The sequence below is a fragment of the Pteropus vampyrus genome, unplaced genomic scaffold, assembly GCF_000151845.1.
Source record: "Pteropus vampyrus isolate Shadow unplaced genomic scaffold, Pvam_2.0 Scaffold69, whole genome shotgun sequence".
In the NCBI taxonomy this organism is placed as follows: domain Eukaryota; kingdom Metazoa; phylum Chordata; class Mammalia; order Chiroptera; family Pteropodidae; genus Pteropus; species Pteropus vampyrus.
This window is the reverse complement of record NW_011888850.1, coordinates 389,711-404,025: the sequence shown is the minus strand read 5'-3', so window position 1 is coordinate 404,025 and position 14,315 is coordinate 389,711. Positions and strand designations below refer to the sequence as shown.

The window sequence follows — 14,315 nt, the reverse complement described above, 5'->3', positions numbered from 1 at the left end:
TCAGCATCAAGTACTTTGAATCTATCTTATTTGATATTTCAGAAGCATTTGATACAGTTTATCTTTCCCTCCTCCCTGAAGCACCTTCTTCCTCACTTACCAGGTTCTTCTCCTGGAGCTACTTCTTAGTCTTCTTTTCTGATTACTCCTTGTTTTTCCAGGATCTAAACAAGAGACTCAGTTCCTGGATTTATCCCCTTCTCTGTTTATATCACTCCATCGGTAACCTCACTCATTCCTTTGGTTTTAAATACCATCCACACGATGATGACTCTCAAATTTCTGTCTCCAGCCTGAACTTCTCCCCCGAATGTCCAGAACACCAACCTAGCCACTCCACCTGGATGTCTAGCAAGCTTATTCCTTCCAAGACGTTCTCCTCCTCCGTTCTTCCCAGTCTCAGTCAATGACAATCCTACCCTTCCAGTTGCTCAAGCCAAATATCTTGGAGACAACAAGATCTGCTGCCCTACCTTTGAAAAATTTCCAGATTCTAACCACTTCTCAACACCTCCACCAGTTCTAAGCCATTTCTTATCTGAAGACCAGTCTCCTAAATGGTCTTCTAGCTTCAACTCCTTCTTTCCGCCCAACAGTATTTTCTCAGCCCAGAAAACGGAATGATCCTGTTAAAATGTAAGTCAGATTGTGCCAGTCCTATCTTTAAAACCTTCAATAAAGGATCTCCATCTTGTCCAGAAAAAGAATCTAAACCCCTTACACAGTCTGTAAGGAAACTACATGATCTGGCCCCAAAACACCTTTCTGAACAATCGATTCCACCAGTCCCTCTGCCTTACCAACTCTACTTCAGCTGTGCTGTTCTCTTGGCTCCTTTGAACAAGCCTCAGAGTCCTTGTACCTCTGTCCCTCTGCCTGGAACACCCTTCCTCACTTCTTGCAGGTCTCCACTCAAATGTCACCTTAGTACAGAATCCTCTCCTGACATTCCTATCAGAATAACACCTCCAATCATTTCTCTGTCCCTTTACCCTGCTTTATTTTCTTTCCTATCATGTATTACCATTCGATAATACATATCTATATGTTATAGAATCCACATCCCCTGTAGTTAAGTTCAGTGACATGTGGGACTTTGTTTTTTGTCGTTGCGGTTCACTACTGTATCCCTAAAACCTATATTAGATTTTGACACACGATTGTTTTTCAAATAAAATCTGTTGAATGAATGAATGAATGAATGAAATAGAGAGCTGGGGGATATATATGGAGAATGCTAAAAGGAGGATATCATAAATATTAGTGTTTAAGTATTTGGAAGATTGTCATTGAATGAGAGATAGACATAGTTTCAGTTGCTCTAAGAGGCAAAACTCATACTCATGGGTTTAATTTCAATGGTTTCAGAGTTTTGTCTAGTGTGATAAGGGGCTTTCCAATAGTTCTGGCTCTCCAACAGTACACAGGCTGTCTTAAGATAAACTGAGATTCCTGTTCAAGGAAACCTTGGAAATGAACTGGAAGACCTCTTGTGAGGGATGTTGTAAAAATAAATCTCTGCCTTTGGTGGAGGAATTCCACTTATCCTCTGGGAATCAGTGATTTGGGCAACTTTATGGATTTTTTTGTTTCCTTCCTAGTTGTTGAAGAAACTTCTAGATAAGGAGGAGGTGTCCTTGCCCCTAGGAATAAGGATTTAATCATTGCTTTGTGTGTATGGTCCCATTTCTCAGATGCCTACTCAAAAAAATTGGGTATCTTTAGCACAAAGCATTAAGACCATGAAGCTGTGATCACTTCTGGCCCTTTCTACATATTTGGTCATGTTGCTGAGTCCATTTAAATCCTGTAGGTTGTATGGGGTATAACAGAAATTCCATAGTTTTGACCATTCCTGCCAAAAGTAACTTTAGATTTCTTTATTAGCTCATGTCCTGATATGTGCATATGAACCATTTTCGAAAGAATTTGAGCAAAAACAGTTCATAATTTGTGTGTTGTAACAAACATTTTTTTTTCTAATCTAAGTCTCAGATTCTCCTTCTTCATGTTGTTATTACTTAGATACTTTAGTGAAATAAAAAAAAAATATGATGCTTCATGGATCATTTCCAAACTCTGATGAAATTTTAAGCTTTTTTTTTCCAGCTTATTTTTTAAAAACTTTTCCACCATATTTTATTGTAGCATTGGAAGTATTTTGCTAATAATGCCCCATAGTAACTTTCCATTTGTCCAAAAAAAAAAAAAAATCTTGTGATCTCCTTGTTAACCGCGTATTTGTCTATGGAATGATTTGGTCAAGTGAAAGAACCAGGAGGTTGTGTACTGCTATTTTTAGTGCTCTGTATCACTTCACCCTTTTTGCCGGAGTGGTTCCTGGCTAACTTTCCCATGAGTTTTTAACCTCTTGTTAGGCTTTGCTTATGTAACAGGAAACAGGCTGTCAGGAACAAATAGTGACGTGTCAGGGGCACACGTTAGTAGCAATTGATTTAGTTTGCTCTGCCCTTCACTCTCTTAAAGTAGACTGATAAATGGTCTCAACTTTAAGACTTTTAGTGTGGCATTCCTAGATTAAAACTTCACTTTGGGGAAGACCAAATATTTTACCAAGACCATGATTTAATCCAGGAGACAGAGAAGATGTGTTTATTATAAGGTGAACTTTGCAGCGGTGTCATGTCCTGGGACTGTGGATTTAAGTATATCTTCGCTTTTTCTCCAACTCTTAAGGCAGGGGTAATGTGCAAGCTTCAGGAAAGAGATGACATGGGACGAATTGAACTGGTCCAGAAGCTGGCGAAAGAAAACTGTCAGTTTTTGCAGACAGAGAAAAAAGAACGGGAGAAATCTGAACACGTAAGCCTTTTTCCTCTTGGGGATGCACATTTGACGGGGTGGAAAATGTTTCTGCCTGGGTTGTATCTTTGGAGGAAAGAATACTTTATTTTCAATTCTTTAGGGTTTGTTTTTTTCTCCCTAAAAGCATCCTCCCTAGTAAAAATGACAGATCGTAGCCAGTGGTTTATGACACTGGATTTATAAGAGAACTCATCTCAAAAGTAAATCATGTAGAAATATAAGAATGCATGTAAGCAAATATGAACGCGTGTCTATTTATGATCCTGATTTGATGGCTTTCAAATTTGACCTTGGGAATTTCACCCCATCCGATAGTTTGTAGAATATGAATTTGTCCTTTTATGTTTACGTTTAGTACAAGGGGTGGTTCAAGTTATCAAACAAATGTATCTGAGGTCACTAGAAATAGACAAGAACAGAAAGACAGATTATAGATGTTCTCACCAAGCAGGAGAATCAAAAGGGAGTTTTCCCAGTCTCTTATGAATGTTTGTGTTCCAACAAGAGTGATATTGTTTAGATGTGGTTAAACGAGGGGAAAGGGTTGCTCTGCCCGCTTCTCCTGAAAGCAGTTATTCAGATCGAGCCTTAGAACTGAGAGCACTGCCGACGTGCCAGGAAGACAGTGGAACCGCTCTCTTCTGCTGCATTGCTGTCCATTGGCTTTTTGTTGTTGTTTGTAAGACTTCACTCTTGGTGACCTAGCCAGGGTTGCTCATGAAGGGGACAGTTTCTCGGTGTTTATAAACATGTCTTTCTGGGACTTTAATTCTTTCTTGGAATTTTATTTTCACCCCTTTTCAAGGGGGAAAAATTGCTCCATGGGTTTTCAGATCCAAGGCCATCAATACAAATGCCAGGGTGTTACTGAGCAGGAGAGGAGGTGAGATGTTCAAGGGTGGCAGGCTGTTCGGTTTAATACTGTAACATCTCTAATGGCGCAACATCAAATCTTAACAGTGTCTCAAGGGGGAGAATAACTTGGCAAGCTTTGTAACTGAACTATTTTGGGGGTGTCTATTGACTTTAAGTACAAATGGAGGTCTCAGGAGCCTTCACTTTGCTATGTACTATTGAAAAGTTTAGGGACTTATTTAAGTTGTCAAAAGCACCCTAAAGTTTGACTATATCCAAGACTGACTCCTAACCTCTGCTTGTTTTAGCATATTTGAATATCCCAGCACATGGCTTGAATTTCTCAAAACAATATTTCTTTTGATTCATTTTAGTTAGAAGAGCAACAGTTTTCATATGCCATATGTTATTGATTTCAAGATACACATTTTCCCCACCTTTTAGCATCTCTGAAATCACGATGAATCTTTTAACGATTGATGATTTGAAACCATGTCATAGTTTAATTGTGGGCGTTTTTCTTTCCTAGTGCTCCTTAAAATGAATGATAGATTTTACAACGGATCTCATATTCGATCCAATGGGCCAGCAACAACCTGAGCATAGGGCAAGATCTTTTGAAATCAAACAAACAGTAGAGTACCTCTTCACCAAGTCTAGACATCATCAGCCTTAGGCCACAAACAACATTATGCTTATTAAAAAGGGAACTGTGTTGTGTTCACCTTATATATTCAATCTGGAATACTGTAGTCATAGCTAATGAGACTATAATACCCTCAAAATGAATAATAATAGAAATCTGAATTTGGTGCTGATGCTTATAAAGACTTTTCACATGAGACAGAAATTTAATGATAGGAGGTTCGCAGCTTTGCTTATGGTTATCTATCTCCAAACTTTCATTTTAAGATTGTAAAATGGGACAGTAAGGTTTTTTACTTCTTGTGTGAATGTCATAACGTGGATGCATTCACAGCTCCGAAGTGTCTGTGCTTCTGAGAGGAAAGATGCTGTATAAATAAACATCGGAATTATGGCCTTTCCTACCTAGGCTTTTCCTAATGAAGCTGAGAGTAAGGAAAGGTGAATGTTAAAGATTTTTCTTCCTTAGTGATAAATACAAACTCAGCCATCCCCCTCCTGCAGGATGACATCAGTTGAACTAATCAATTCTCAGAGCTAATATTTCTTTCTTTTTTCTTTTTTTTTTAATGTTTTAATTTTTTCTTTTTTTATTCTTCAATTACAGTTGACATTCAATAATATTTTATATTAGTTTTAGGTATATAGCATAGTGGTTAGATATTTATATAATTTATGAAGTGGTCTCCCCTGTTAAGTCTAGTACCCACTTGGCACCATAGATAGTTATTTATAGTATTATTGACTGTATTTCCTATGCTGTACTTTACATCTCCATGACTATTTTGTAACTACCCATTTTTACTTCTTAATCCCTTCACCTTTTTCACCCAGCCTCCCAACCCCCCTTCCATCTGGCAACCATCAGTTTGTTCTCTGTATCTTTGAGTCTATTGCTGTTTTGTTTGCTTGTTTATTTTATTCTTTAGATTCCACACATAAATGAAATCATTTTGTTGTCTTTCTGTGTCTGACTCATTTCACTTAGCATAATATCCTCTAGGTCTATCCATGTTGTCAGATGTGGTAAGATTTTATTCTTTTTTTTTCTTTTTTTTTTTTTTTGCCAAGTGATATTCTATTGTATATACATACCACATCTTATTTATCCAGTCATCTATTGATGGGCACTTAAGTTGTTTCCATATTCAACGTGGTGTTCCACTAAATGGGTTATTCAACACTAGATACTTACACTTTTTACAATAATTTTTTAGGAGTAAGAGCCATCTGGTAGATAATATTACTCTTTCAAGCGTTCCATGTATCTATACCTTTGCCTGCATATTGAGTTTACAGTGTCTGTGAGGTGGGTGAAGCAGTTTCATTTTTCCTGCTCGTGTTCTCTTTTCAATAGCCGTCATCTGCTCTTGCTCATGAAAACTCAGAACACACAACATGTACAGAGGAAACTGCAGTTTACTTAATGTAAACCTAAGTCTGCAATTTCCTCCTCTTGTTATAACAATAACGACCAAACCCTGGAGTGACATACAGATTTTCTTTTTTAAAATGTTTTAAAAATGTTTCATGTACCTCATCTGTCATTCCTGGGACCAAAGCTAAGGAGAGACAGTGATAAAATCTGAGTTAGAATCCAAGTTGCCTATTGAGTCATTCTTTTTGCTAAACAACATTGCTTCTCCAGTTCTAGAATGCTGCATCCCTTTTTATACATAAATGCCAAAATGGGAAAGCTACTTTGAAGTAGTCCTGCGTGGAGAAAGACATGAATTTGATAGAATAAAGCTTTTGTTGCTGGTATGTCTTGTTACAAATTGAAGGGGCTTAGAGCTTTCTGAGTAGTCATTTCTAATATTTATTTAAACTGGTAAGTGCCATGATTATAAATGCATGTAACTAGAGAATCACTTCATTCTGTGCTTTTGCCAAGGTGTTTCTGAAATAAAAAAGTTAAATGTATAATTATCACAAGTTTCTCAGGAAGCACTTAGTTTTTCTATTTTCTATGAACTAGCTGCAGGCAAAATTAGCCAGCACTCATTCCTAAGTGTTGAAAATTATTATGTGAGAACTTTAAGAAGGGGACAGAAATTAGCTCTTTCTTCTAAATATTATGATAGTGAAATTAACATTTGGTCATTAATTCTTTAAAGAAATTACCTCTTTTATGGGCATCCTGTTTTCTACTTTTAATTCTATGATTATATCAATAGAGGAAGGAGCTTGTGTTACCAAACAGGGATTTTTCAGCTTGACCTTGAAGAATGACTGATGGTCACAGAAGGGCAGGGTGGGGAAGAGCGTTTCATGGAGAGGGACAAGTAGGAGGACACCACTTGAGCACTGGGTGATTCATGGGGAATGAAGACCTTGGGCTCTAGGAGAGGCTAGAATTCAGATGTGAAAGACCTGGAAAGCCACCCTAAGGAGTTTAGACTCGCTTTTCTGGCAAAAGAGAGCCATCAGAGATGGGAAGTGGCATAATCAGATGTGGTCTTCATACGATCTCCTGGCATTGCTTTAGAGGAACAATTGAATGGGGAAAGGAAGGTACTGGAGGAAACCCTGAGAAAGCTGTTGTAGTGAGTCGGGTGAAACATATAAGCCTGAACCAGGGTGGCCACTGTGGGAAATAAGAAGGCCGTAGATGTTGAGTCATTCAGATGGTAAAATTGGCAGAATTTGATGACTGGTGATGGGAAGATGTGTGTGCTATTTTATATTAAGCCATTTTTGAATTTTTATAAAGGTTTCTTTGGTATCGTGGTAGACATAAGGAAGCTCTGTTTATTACCAGAATGGTTGGTCACCTTTGTCAAAAAGATGCATGAGACATTCACTTTGCTTTATTTTCCTGCAGTATATTTCAGGTGTCAGATAGGTGCTAAGGCACTCAGTGTTTACCTGAATAACAAATTGTTAGGTGGGGGTTCTAGCTAACAGTATGGGGACTACATAAACCCTCTCCTTAGACCAGACACTGTGACAGTACCTTAAGTAGGGAGACTCTCTGGTAGCCCCTGAATAAACTGGATTATTTGGCCAGAGCTTCCGCATTTACTTCAATGATGTGTATATATCTTCTTCAGAATTAACTATGACTTTAGAGGTGCTCTCCTGACCCATATAGTCTGAGTTGGAGTTACTATACTGTTATTCAAGAGTACTCTCGGTCACTTATTCATTCAATACACCTCTATTAAAACCAATGTTGTAGGGTATCTGGAATAACTGTGGTAGCTTCAACTTCCAGGTAGTGTAGTCAGGCTCCTACCCTGAGGAGTATCATCAACTTGTGGCGAAAAGACATTGACACAAATAATAGATAGAAGGAAGCAGTGCTGTTAATCCCAAGAGAGAGGCATAGGAGTGTACACCTGGAATTTACACCTGGAAAAACAGGATTCTCTGTTATGGCAGAGATAGAGTTTAATGTGGACCTTAAAGTAGGTTTTAGGTTGGATTTTAATACTTCAAATGCAAGAAAAGCTTTAGAAAATGCACAGAAATGTCAAAATACTAGGTATTTTTTTAGAAATCGCAAACCATTCTTTGTCACCAGAGTACCAAGGGTGGGAATGAAGGAGGAGATGGTGACGAGGAGGTGGGAGAGGGAAGATTTAGTGAGAAATGAGACAGAGACCAGACTGTGGAGGATTTTGAGGGCCGAGAAGTTTCACTTCATTATAGAAATAATAAGGAGCCATTGACTAGTGTTGTTAGTTTTCATAAAAAAGAGAATTGGAGGAGGGGTAAGATATTATTTCAGTTTGACGGAATGGAAAGCTGAGGCTGCTGAGTGATGAAACAGAGCTGGGCTAAGCATGAACTCAAGTCTGGTGGCCTCTGGAGCACATCTTCTCCCAGCAGTCGTCGTTGGAGGGAGGACAGGAAGCCAAGATGCTAAGAATCATGACAGTCCTGAGAAAGAGGACCTACTAAAGCCCTGCAGAGTAGAGACAGAACAATTCCTTATTGAAATGGTGGTGGTAAGCGCAGGAAAGATAAAAGAAAAAGAATGATAAGGTGCCTGCTTAATTTGAGTCCTAACTTAGATTTGAGAAGCATGTAACTTGTTCGCATTTTATCAGTCAAATAGCTGTATTAAAATATATATTTAGACGTTGGACCTGTTTTCTGGAACACCACTGCTCTGTTTACCAGAAAACCGAAACTGGTTTTCCTGAAATGCAGTTTATGCTTCGGAGTGTGTCAACTTGTGCAGTGGAAAAGCCAACGGTAGCTCCTGAACTGCGTTCCCAGGTTCCAAGTGGCTGAAATGAGGATCTGTAAAATGTCGACGAAAGCCATGCCGAGCGACACTTTCCCTGGGGACCACATCTGCATCCCCCCCTCTCCCCACCCCATTTTCTTTGGTTCCTTTGTTAAGTCTGGGGACCCACCCTACTTCCTTCCCCTTTTCGAATGCACTTATGATAGATGGGTGGGAAGGGGATTTTGCTTTCATTCTGAAACTGAATCTTGGCATGGTCTGCGGCCAGGGCAGGGTCCCTCTCACTCAACCCCTCCTGGAATTTCCTTTGCCCTGTTTCCTGCAGCCTCATCCTGGAATTCTGCCGACGTCAAAGGGTTCCTTGTGCAGGGATTAATAGGGGAGAAGTGATTTGGAGTACTGTGGCTGCTGTCACTCCTATTTCCCATATAAAAAGTTGGCCTTGGCCTTTTCCCAACTTTCATTTCGTCTGTTACTTTAATAAATAAATTCATACGTACATACATACATACATACAAACCTAGGTATAAGGCGAAAGCTCTCTTTTTACTCTGTACGAAATATTGAAAGGTAAAGCAGTTTTATCATTCTGTAGTCAAATTGGCATTATCCATCTAGTCAAGTAAAGTTAAGAGCAATCTTGGCATTATTTGAAGTTTACCAGTGATTTAACCAAAAAACTACTTAAAGACAAATAGAATTTTATGACATTATTGCTTAGTGTTGAAAGCCAGAATCCAGGTGTAATAGGCAATGTCTAATATATTTAGTTGCCCATCTATAAATTGAGAAGCGCTATGTAAAAGTCACGTTCTTTTTCTTAATAACAAAATCTTGACTTTGTGTTGATTTGGTACCAAAGCACCTTTTCATAGGAAAGAAGCGTCCTCGAGTGAGTGATTTTAGTTCATTTTTAATGAGAATTAATATGGCCACCAAAGTAACACAAAAGTGATAGAAGATAGTTCTTGCCTCCAAAAAGAGTACAGTCTAGCCGAGGAAAAAATTTACGCATGGGAAACAAGTAACCATTCAAGACAGCATTTAATGAAGTGTTTAAGAAATTCCACAGGCCTTCAGAGAGAAGGCAATACCTTTGGTAAACGTATTTCATTATTGCAGCAATCACACTCTTCCTCTTTGTTCAAAAGCAAGGTTTGCAAGTTTGGTTCACTTCATGTACTCTATAAATTCTAATTTTTGTTGTTGTTTTTCCTCCAGAAAAATGGCAGCTAGGCAGCCAGTGAAAGTCAGTGATGTGCTCATGCTGTGCGATGGAGCCATCTGCTCATTACTTGTATTTTTAGGTTCTCACAAGAACCCCATTGCAAGTCCCAATGGTTTTTAAATTTTATTTGCAGTATTTTTAAGATAGAAGACTTTTTCAGTATGCTATTTGCTTATTTTTCTGAAAATACTGAAGTTTCTTTTGAAAGGCCCGATTAAGAAAATTGGTAATTAAAAAATCAAAAAAGTGGTCGAGGGAGGTGAAGGGGAATAGGAGGTTCAAATTTCCAGGTATAAAACAAATAAGTCGTGGGATGTGGTGTACAGCATAGGGGATCTAGTCAGTAATATTGTAATAGCGTTGTAGAGTGTCAGATGGTTGCTGAACACATCATGGTGATCACTTCTTTAGGTATATAGATAGTGAATAACTGTGGCGTACACCTGAAACTAATACAGTATTATATGTTAGCTATATTTTAATAAAAATACTTTTTAAAAAAAAGAAGAAAAAGAAAATTGATACTAGCTCAGTTAGATTTATCGAACTTACCTTCTCTGAGGATCTTGTATTCTCTGTGGTACAAATGGTGCCCCCTAGGTTTATTTAGTTCTTATACTTGTTAATTTAAAATAGCCCTATTATCTCTAGTATGTTTGAGAAATCATTAAAGTGAAATATTGAAGAATAGATTATCTTTCTTTGGCTTTTTGCCCTCCTCAGTGGTATATCTCATTCCAGATCCCTGGCATCTTTTCTTCTCTACCAGCATCAAGGACTGATCTGCATTAAAATAACAATTTTATTACCTTATAGATTTTGTCTGATCAGGTGACACTAGAAATCTTTGGCGGTTCAGTTTCACTTGGGTTTATAATGGATGCTTCATGACAAAAATGTAAAGATACACAGACAGCTAGACAGTTCTTCACATACAGATGGACGGCCCTTCGTGACAACTGTGTACTACCGAGGCTTGGAAATAAAAACATGAAGCGATATCAAGGGGTAGGGAGACATAGGAACCAATGTGCCTTGGTTCCCCGGGACTGTCCTGATACATCACTGCCTTTGGGGAGTGAGTGCTCTGCAAGAAATTCGGAGGCTGAATTCACAGTTACCTGTACGGTGTTATACAGGGTGCAATGTTAGCTTGTCATGGGCAGGTCAATTGGTCTAGGTAGACGTGCACAGGTCCCTGATGAAGAGACAGAATCTAAAGGGTCAGGAGAATAACTAAGAGAAATGAGGAAGGATGGGCATTCCAGGCAGAGGAAAGAACATGTATGACGATGTGGAGGGTCTGATGCCAGAGAGGATGCTGTAGCTCTAAAGGCAGAACCAAGTGTCTGGAGCATAAGGGGATGGGGGTGGGGATGAGGGAAGAGGCAGGCTAGGTGAGAGAGGTTCAGGGGTCAGAGGATGCAAGGCCTGACAGGCTTAGCCAAAAATCATGTGCTCAGAGCAAGATTGAGTTCTTGTGAGGAATTTAAAAAGCAAGAGGGAGAAAGATGATTAAATTTGAAATTTTGAGACTCTGCTGATGCATTGTGGGAACAGTTTTGCAGAAGGAAATATGGGTCACACTCACTCCTCTTAAAACTTTCTGACTCTCCTTTCTTCAGAGTTCTTTCTGTTGGTTTTACATGAAGGGGTAACCAGCATAAACATTAAGGCTTTGCTGAGAGGAGCTCAAATCCAGAAACTTGAGCTGAAGTCCCTGTGAAGACAGAGTGTCCAATTATAGCTCAATTCCAGTTCATTATCTTTATCCTAAAATATGCTACTTCATCACCACTTTCTTTAGAGAGTTGACTTCGATTCCTATTTTCGTAGAAATGAATTTTGAGCTTGCATGTAACGTGAGTACTTTCTGTTAATAAACACCGCGCAGGCATATATGTTCACTTTAAATTTATTTCCTCTGCTGTATATTTGCCTCATATTGATTCAGCCAAACTGATGATTTCTGAGTGATTCAAATACTTCAGTTGATAAAGATGAGGAAAAGGAATTTATAAAAGATTTCCGTGTAAGATGCAAAGAATCTTTTGCAGTGGGAAGTGGGTGGAAGGGAAAAATTCCATCTGGCATACAGCAGCCCTAAATGTTTTTTAAGATAGCAAAAATAGAAGATTGCTGAAAATACCAGAACATAACAGACTGTGGGCAAGTGTGCAGTACATATTTCTCTAATAAATCATGTTAAATACCCATATTTTACTTAAAACATGACCATGTTCTTATTGTCATTACATAAAAATTTGTCTTTAATTTTTAAAAAAATAGTGCACTCCATGACCAAAGCAAAAGGGACTTGTTTTAGTCTGCAAAAGTCAATACTGTAGCTCTTAGGTTTACCTGGAAAAGGTTTTTCAAATTTTGTTTTTGTGTTTTGTTTTTCTTTTCCAATATTTCCCTCCTGTAATAAAAAAAAAAAGGTAGGGAAATAAGATATGGCATGTGTGTTCCTTTATTATACGTTTTACGTAATTAAGTGAATAAGGCTCAACAATTTTAACAAACCCTTGTAAATGTTTTCTTTGTTCAGGTTCCAGTAATGGCTGGGCATGATTGAGGCAAGCCAAATCAGAATAAAGGATTAGGGGTTCCTTAAGATCCAAGAAATACGAAATACATACAGGGAAAGAACAATGGTGATGATAAGACAATTAAGATGGCAGGAAGTGGCTTGGCGGTAGGGATTTGTAAGGAGGCTCATGAAAACTTAATGAGTCATAAGAGCATATCTCAGTGACCACAAAGAGGTGGTATGGAATGTATCAAGGTAAAATTTTGGCCCTTTGCAGTCAAAGAGGAAGAGTATGTACTTCATATAGATGATATTTTAAACCTTTCATGATCTTGACTTGGCTAGAATTTATAGAGGTAAAACCATCTCTATATTGATACTTTTATGGATAAAGAATTCTAATGATCCCCAAATGGTACAATGCATAATTAAATCCCAAACTGAATTTTCTGGTTGATGGATGCTCTTTCCCTGCCCAATGAGCTTATTGTTATTACAAGTTGAGGGATTATGATGCTGCATTATTTTTTGCAACCAATCTGAGTATCCTGGAGTTTTCCGCTGAAAGTCATCGGAATTGGAAAGAACTTCAGATATCATGTGTCTTGATTGTTTGAGTAAGGAAAGATTTCATTCAAAAACTGGTACCTGCTCAATAGGATTAGAAAGAGTTTTCTCTAATATGGGCAATAAGTACTATACAATCAATTGTGTTGGAAGTTCGTTAAATACAAGAAAATGTTAAAAAATATTATCTTCATTGATAATATTGTTTTAGTAAAATAGATAATTTTTAACTTTTGTAATCAAATGCAAAAAAATCACTAATAAAAATACTAATTATCAGAGACCCTTCAGGTTTGTTAGAGAACGTTGTAATTCAGTCTTTGTCCTTTTATCTCTCTGTGCTCCTGAAGTGTTATTTTGTGGGGCCCTGACGTGAGGCTAGCCTGATTGAAATGACCCTTGCCCCAGTAAAACGTTTCTGTCGAACTGCTTCTCCCCTATTTATTAGCAGTTACCCTATCAGAAAATTAACATAACAACTCCTGAGAGCAGGCACAAACAATTTTGTCAGCAAGAAATAAATGGGGTCATTCAGTGCTTCTTATTAAATACCCATATGGAAGCACAGTTCTAAAAATTGACTCAATATTAAAACAATACTCAGATATAACTCTGAAAAGATGGGACCCAAAGGATGATTGAAGCCATGGAGTTAATACCGTCTCTTCTAGTAATTTGTATGGCTGGAATTTTAAAAGATGTAAGTGAATAGAATTCCAGAACATAAAACGACAGAGGCAGAAGCACCCACAGCCCAAGCGGGTGCTAACTTATACCCATAGGTTTGAAATTAAGGGCTAAGCCAACAAGGTGATGAAGGGAAGATTTGGAGTTTAGATAAGGCAGAATTCTAATGCTTAAAATCCAAGAGAAGAAACCCTGAAACAAAGCAGAGAGTCGATTTTATTCTCATTGTCTTTTAAGAAATAAACGTAAATGCCAGATGCTTGTGGTCTGAAACCTCTCATGACTTATTGAACTATTAAAGGACATTTCCACTGTAGTTTGGCAATCAAATCTAACCTTTATCTCAATTTTTAGTAGACCTATTTCCGTCCTAAGTCAGTAAATCTCAAATTCCTGTCTTTTAGTATTACTCATGGTCTTGGCGTATAGGGGAGATCTGCACAGACCTGAGAAAAGTTTACCACACCCTGGAAAATTCCTTATTAATAAAGATCAGAGCAGCCCGAGGTATATTCAGCTTCTGCAGCTGCATATTCTCCTGTGCCATGCCCCCTGTGGTTTGCCAATTTTGCATCTTAGCTCTGACTTCTTTCCTGTCCCACCTCTGGCTGCCTTCTCCAGAACTTTTAGGTAAGAATGTAGTAAAGAGTGTTTTGATCCTCTTTTGGCCCAAACCTAAGTTTTGAGACTGCTTCAGTCCAGAATAGAAAAGCCAGGAATGGTATCTTTTTCTTCTGAGTGACAGGATGGCAGGCTACAGACATCTCAGTCTGGGG

The 14,315-nt window shown here is 38.2% G+C and overlaps 1 protein-coding gene across 10 annotated transcripts in view; it reads left to right on the top strand.

The window, feature by feature from the left end:
- Nucleotides 1-14,315, top strand: part of RAPGEF5 (Rap guanine nucleotide exchange factor 5) — a 416,073-nt gene that overhangs the window by 321,074 nt on the left and 80,684 nt on the right. For all 10 annotated transcript variants that reach the window (XM_023531487.1, XM_023531485.1, XM_023531483.1 and 7 more), the window contains one exon: nucleotides 2,698-2,823. In XM_023531487.1, coding sequence (XP_023387255.1) covers nucleotides 2,698-2,823 — 126 coding nt within the window. The remainder of the gene's footprint in view (nucleotides 1-2,697; nucleotides 2,824-14,315) is intronic.